The sequence below is a fragment of the Astatotilapia calliptera genome, chromosome 14, assembly GCF_964374335.1.
Source record: "Astatotilapia calliptera chromosome 14, fAstCal68.1, whole genome shotgun sequence".
Taxonomy (NCBI): Eukaryota; Metazoa; Chordata; class Actinopteri; order Cichliformes; family Cichlidae; genus Astatotilapia; species Astatotilapia calliptera.
The window spans coordinates 15041442-15048305 of NC_137435.1; the positions used below are offsets into that span (position 1 = coordinate 15041442).

The following is a 6864-nucleotide window of genomic DNA, read 5'->3' on the forward strand; positions in this document are numbered from 1 at the left end:
TTGATCCTTTGAGCCCAAGGTCTTGTTAAAAAGCTCAACTAAACAATACAGAGATTATCGTATCCTAATACTAAACACTGTCTCCTAGGACACCATCCTTCCACTTCTGAGCATCACTCAGGGACATATTAGGTGCATAACACAATCGCATGGCCTAAGGCAGCACAACATACAACATGTGATATTCATTCTGCTTTGCTGTGTTTTGTAGCCTGCAGAGTTTGTCTTGATAACAATATGCAAAACACACCAATGACTCATTAATAATCACTAAATTACTCCAGAGTCTGACCTTTCTTTTAGGCACCAAAAGTAAGTCAGAACATAAATCCTAAAAGCATAAAAATCAAATTATGGCTGAATTATGGTTATTTTAAATGTACCTTAAAAGTTTAGGGAATTGTAGGAGAAAGGGTTCAGGGTTAGAGTAAATCAGTGTAAGTCAATTTAATGTATTTTATATTGATAAAAGTACAGCTGTGTGTATGTTCTAAAAGTAATGTATTCACGTGTGATGTAGTGTAGAAGCCCTGTCTAACACTGCACTACTATGTGCCTTTCCTTATCCCTGAAGGATGAATACCTAGTCAGGCATAACACTAAGACATGAGACAGCTCATGTCTTTCTTCATTATGGTCAGGTGCCCATCCCAGTTCCTTGTTGTTGTTGTTACTTGTTGTGAACCTCATGTTCTGTTTCCTTTGATCATAAGTTCCAGGGAGATAGTGCCAATCTGACAGTTGCAGCATGAGACAGAGAGCATATATATCATACAGGGCAGCATCTCTTACTTGATGCCAAAGACTATACAGTTATTTGTGCACCACTGGTAGGGGTGGAAGATACAGCAGATTGATAGAAAGTATTTTAACTACTAGATTGAGCTTATATTAATCAACTTATGTTGGCCAAATACTGTATGTTAAATTTCTTTAAATGTTGTGTTTGTGTCAGCATAAGTTAATGATGTAATGATGCATTCTTCATGCTTTTTCTTAACAAGTTAACTGTTTTTTAATTTATTAGTTTTTTTTGGTCATGGTCAAATTTCTATAAGTTTTGCAAAATTTACTATCAGATGTATATAGTTATTTATTTTCCAGAAAGGATGAACCCTTTATGGATGACACTGACATTAACAAAGTTTAGTCTTTCATGGAGAAGAGCAAGGCTTGTCCTCTTTAGTCTTTTGTGGACAGGGATTTTTGCCTATGACTCATACCAAGATCAATGTGAGATAATTCCTGGCACGATGAGCCTGCCTGCACTGGAAAAAAAAGGGGACATCATATTAGGAGGACTCTTCTCCCTTCATGACATGGTGGTGGAGCCCAGTCTGTCTTTCACTTCTACACCTCCGTCTACCCAGTGCACGAGGTAAGAGTTCTTTAAATATCCTTAACATTGCTGTTTGGAACTTCACATTAAGGATGTTGAAATATAGTGTTACTTGGGAATATCATTTTTGCTGATTCCGAAGAGCTATAATTAAAAGCATGTACAAATAAAAATAAACTTTTAATGCAAAATATTTTGTTTATTATGGATACAAAATAACTTAAGCTTTACAATTTCCCCCAAACTGCAATACGTTGGAGAATCTTCTCTCACTGAACCAACTGAAAATAAAGTTATTTTAAGAACAATTAACTGTAATTAATGCACACACTGTACCCCCAGCTTTACACAGGTGCAACACGTTTATGTAACAAAACAAATGTCAGTTGCTGACATAATTTTCCAGAATGTTTATAAATTGACCAAATAACAGGACACTGATCATTTCCTCTGTTTTAACTTGTTTCCATTATTTTCCTTATAATTAGTGATCCTTTGTGCATACTGAGGCTGCTGGGTTGTGACTAGATCAACCCATTTGACTTCTTGTTAGCTTTAGCTTGTGCCACATTGCCTTTGTTAGAAATCTTTACTCTTTAAGATAATTTAAGTGTCACAAATGTTAGTTGACAGGATTATTTTCATTGTAGTCCCCTACCTGATAGCTTTGGTGAACTTTGTGTCTACTCTCACAGAAAGGAGCTTGTATCCTAGCAACATGGTACCATGTAACAAGTAACTATTTGCTTGCATCACTGTGCATGTGTTGTACATGCATGACGTGAGACTACGTGAGACTGGTATGCCAGTTACCAGTCCTGACTCAGAACAATGGAAATCATCCAGTTCTAGTCCCTGGCCAGTCAACCCGTGCATCTCAAATGTAAATTTCTTGCTGTTTTCTTCCAGGTTTAATTTTCGGACATTCCGTTGGATGCAAACTATGATCTTTGCCATTGAGGAAATTAACAGAAAGGGCAATCTCCTTCCCAACATCACACTGGGCTATAAGATATATGATTCATGCAGTACACCCCATCAGGCTCTAAAGGCTGTATTAGAGTTAAGGGGTACAGAGAACAATTCAGCAGGAAATACACACCAGCAAGGAGTCTGTCATGAGTCCATACCAGCAGTGATTGGAGATGGGGGCTCTACTCAGTCTCTTGTAGTAGCTCATTTCTTGGGAGTCTTTCATGTGCCACAGGTAGGTTTCTCACAGCTTGTAAAATATTCTGTAATCGACATAGTAGTGTGCATTGCTTATTGTCATTTTTTTTTTTTTTGAATTACCACTAGGGTAGGTCAGGCCTGTGAATTAAATCCAACAGACTAATTTAAGAGTCTTTTAAGGTTCAATACCGGTCATCATCAAGGTTTTATTTTACATTGAAATTTATGGGATTTTTTTTGTTTGTTTTGTTTTTATAGGTTAGCTATTTCTCAAGCTGTGCATGTCTCAGTGACAAAAACAAGTTCCCTGCCTTTTTAAGGACCATGCCCAGTGACTTCTTCCAGGTTCACTGCAACACTCAAACAAAAATATATTTTGCATTGTTTTTTGTTGTTGTTTTATTTTATATTTGTTTTTTGTTTTGGTTCTCTGTGTTAGTCTTGGTTTTTTTTCTACTGCCAGGTAGATGCACTACTACAACTTGTCAAGCATTTTGGCTGGACTTGGGTGGGTGTGATTGCAGGGGATGATGATTATGGTCGTGGTGGGGCTAATATCTTTGTAAATGAGGTGAGTCAGACAATTACAAATAAAGGTATTCATAATAAAATTGCATTCTTTTCCTTTTCTTTGAGTATCTTACTAAAATAACTATGAAAATGATATTTACTGTTATTTATCTTCTTTATTGCTCTCTTAGGTTACAAAGTTGGGTGCTTGTGTTGCTCTTCATGAAATTATACCTAAGAACAGAGCGCAGAGCACGATATCATCTATTGTTTCCAACATCCAATCATCTGGGGTTTGGGTGATTCTGGTGTTTGCCGTGGAACAAGACGCAGCAGCTCTGTTTGATGAAGTGCTCAGGTTGGATTCTTCCACAAGTCCTCAGTATCATCTGTTTTATTTGCTGACTTTAAGTCTATAATGTTTTTTTATCACTGTAAAAACACAAATCTACATGTTTCATGAATTCAGAATGGAGCTTGCTGGGATACAATGGCTGGCCAGTGAGGCTTGGAGCACAGCTGCCATTCTTTCCACCCCTAGAAAGTACCATCACATCCTCCAGGGTTCGATGGGATTTGCCATTCGGCGAGCAGACATACCTGGATTGCGAGATTTCCTTCTTCGTTTGAATCCCTTAAGCTCAGATGCAAGTAATGATCCCTTCCTGGCACCCTTCTGGGAAGAGGTGTTTCAGTGCAGTCTGGGTGTAGAGGCTGAAGATCAAAAATATAATACTGAGGGTAATCCTCCATGCTCTGGAACAGAAGAGTTGGGGAGCATAGCAAATATCTATTCAGATGTGTCACAGCTAAGGATTTCCTACAATGTCTATAACGCTGTGTATGCCCTTGCCCATGCAATCAAGGCTATGAGAAGCTGTGTGAAAGGAAAAGGACCATTTCTTCAGCAAGCATGTCCAGATATGGACAGTATAAAGCCATGGCAGGTACTACTTTTTTTAATAATTCATTATAAATTTACAGAAGTCACTTTACTCAAATGATCATATCTACTTTTTTTCTAGCTGCTTCATTATATAAAACAGGTAAAATATTTCAACACTTTTGGTGACGAAACAAAGTTTGATGGGAATGGTGACCCTAGAGCCATGTATGACCTTGTTAACTGGCAGCTGAAGCCAAATGGAAAAATGGATTTTGTCACTGTCGGTAAATTTGATGAGACAACTGCAGCTTCACACCATAAACTTCAAATCCAGGAAGAGAACATTTTATGGACTGGTAACCAAACCAAAGTAAGGGTCTCAGCAGAATACAACAACAATTTTCTGAACTGTAATTTGTATATTCAGGTTTTCATTATGTGACCAGTGTAGTTTGTGATTCCACGTTGCCTTAGGTTCCCTTGTCAGTATGCAGCAATGTTTGTCCCCCAGGGACCCGGAAAGCAATCAGACCTAACTTCCCTATTTGCTGCCATGATTGTGTGGTTTGTGCAGCTGGGGAGATTAGCAATCAGACTGGTGAGGAAATGCCATTTGGCCACATTACTGTTTACAATGTGACTTACCCAGTGCATTTGCTGTGGAAAAGTCACAATATGGCAGTTAAGGCCTTTCTGTCTTTCCTTTAGATGCCATAGAGTGTATCCAATGCCTGCCAGAGTTCTGGTCCAGTGCTGAGAAGACTGCCTGCATCCCCAAACAGATGGAGTTCCTTTCCTTTAGTGACACTATGGGAATCATTCTGATGGTTATTTCCCTCACTGGCATCTTCACCACCTGCTTTGTGGCCTTCATATTCTACTGTCACAGAAGCACCCCCATTGTTAGGGCTAATAACTCTGAACTGAGCTTCCTGCTACTCTTGTCTTTGACTCTGTGTTTCCTGTGTTCCCTGATCTTCATCAGTCAGCCCTCTAAGTTGTCCTGCCTGCTGCGCCACACAGCATTTGGAATTACCTTTGTCCTCTGTATCTCCTGCATTCTGGGGAAAACCATAGTGGTCCTAATTGCCTTTAAGGCTACACTTCCAGGCAGTCATGTCATAAAATGGTTTGGGCCTTTGCAGCAAAGGATAATCATTACCTGTTGTACACTTGTCCAGGTAAAGAATTTTTACTTTTTATTAAGATAAGAATAATTATGGAGCATTTCTTTAAAAAGTTGAAATACTAAACATGTACTTTTTTTTTTAAAATAAAGGTAATCATCTGTACAGTATGGCTGGTTGTTGCTCCCCCAATGCCACAAAAACTAATGCCACGTGATAGCCCTATTGTCATTCTTCTCTGTGACAAAGGTTCCCATCTAGCATATGCTCTGGTCCTGGGCTACATTGGCCTGCTGGCTTTTCTCTGTCTTGTCTTGGCTTTTCTGGCCAGGAAACTTCCGGACAATTTCAATGAGGCCAGAATCATCACATTCAGTATGATAATTTTTTGTGCTGTGTGGATAGCGTTTATTCCTGCCTACATCAGCTCTCCTGGAAAGTACTCCACAGTCACAGAGGTGTTTGCTATCTTGGCCTCAAGTTATGGATTGCTGGGCTGCATCTTTGCCCCCAAGTGCTACATAATTCTACTAAGGCCAGAAAAGAACACAAGGAAACATCTCATGTCCAAAACATCCACATCCAAAAGATTTTAGAACATTGTATTAATTTTATTTCTGAACTTACAGTCACTCACTATTTTTCACATAGTTTAAACTAATTAATCAGCAAACAGTTGTGTGTATTTGATTGGTAAATAAATGCAAGTGGTGGCATCAGTGTTTTGCCACCAGATGGTGGTAGTGTGCTGTCAATTGTCTCTTCTGCTGTTTATCATATCAGGAAATGTCAGATACCTTTATTCTTTCTAAGAACTTTTCCAAGTGTCTCAGTGTGTCTGTCTCACACACACACACACACACACACACACACACACACACACACACACACACACACCATCCATCATCAGAACACCGCCAAAATAATGGACACAAATCATGGTCATCCAGTCAGTGCTGACTACATGGGTTTTACGTGTTCATTATCCTGTTAACTGAATGCATGAACACTATTTTTTCTTCTTCTTCTTTTTCTTTACAATCCCACAGTTGTATTTTTCAGGCTACACACTTCTTTGACATCTTCAGTGGAAATTTGAAGGACAAGTCATTGCCAGACATGAATGGGTTTTGGCAATGGTGTCCATGCTGATTTGACCTGAGATAGAATAATGAGGCCCAGGGTATCTGAGGTATGCTCTCTAGAAATCCCAGCTGTCATTTGTTAATTAAATCCTACTCCTGGGGCCTTTACATATAAACATCACGCTTGGCTGTTCCTTACAATAACAAACTAAAGCATTAGACATTTTCCTGGCTTACCCAGCTGCTCTCAAGCTAACATTGATTATCCAACACTGATTGATCTGTTGTTCCTCCCAAGGCAGAGGAATACTTTGGGAAATGGAGAAATGGTGGGCCTCTGTCATTCATTTGAGATAGACAGGGAAAACAAGTGAGTGGGAGTGGCACATAGACAAAAGTGCCTCACTGATTTACATTTATTAACTATTTTTTTAATCTACACCCTGTTTACACTTAGCCTTTGTATCTTCTCTGTATGCAAATTCCAATACAACTCCTCTTCAAAGTGCACTGCCTGCCTGATTAATTTCAGAGTAATCATTTAGATCATAACTGTGTTTGCTAGATGTAATTGAAGAAACCAGAATAAACAATCTCCATTGGAAGGTTAAATAATTAATTTGGTTTAAAAGGAGAAAACTTCAATAAAATGAATGGTCTTTAAATATCCAGACATACAGAATTAATTTGAAGTGTGGCTTGGTGTTAAAAATATAAGTGACTGTGAAGAATGCACACATCCAG

The 6864-nt window shown here is 38.7% G+C and overlaps 1 protein-coding gene across 1 annotated transcript; it reads left to right on the plus strand.

Moving 5' to 3' along the window:
• Positions 1-1016: 1016 nt before the first annotated feature.
• LOC113036896 (extracellular calcium-sensing receptor-like) lies at positions 1017-5814 on the plus strand. Its single transcript, XM_080288699.1, has 10 exons — positions 1017-1378; positions 2249-2546; positions 2771-2857; positions 2976-3083; positions 3214-3380; positions 3492-3969; positions 4048-4278; positions 4383-4506; positions 4617-5089; positions 5188-5814. The coding sequence occupies exons 1-10, from the start codon at positions 1080-1082 to the stop codon at positions 5629-5631; spliced, it is 2709 nt and encodes a 902-aa protein (XP_080144825.1). The 5' UTR covers positions 1017-1079; the 3' UTR covers positions 5632-5814.
• The last annotated feature ends 1050 nt before the right edge of the window (positions 5815-6864 follow it).

Bases quoted from the DNA above. Each gene is read 5' to 3' on its own strand.
- LOC113036896 (XM_080288699.1), top strand. From the start codon at position 1,080: ATGTATATAGTTATTTATTTTCCAGAAAGGATGAACCCTTTATGGATG. The intron at 2,858-2,975 runs GTTCACTGCAAC...TTCTACTGCCAG, and splicing joins TGCCCAGTGACTTCTTCCAG to GTAGATGCACTACTACAACT. The intron at 4,279-4,382 runs GTAAGGGTCTCA...ACGTTGCCTTAG, and splicing joins GGACTGGTAACCAAACCAAA to GTTCCCTTGTCAGTATGCAG.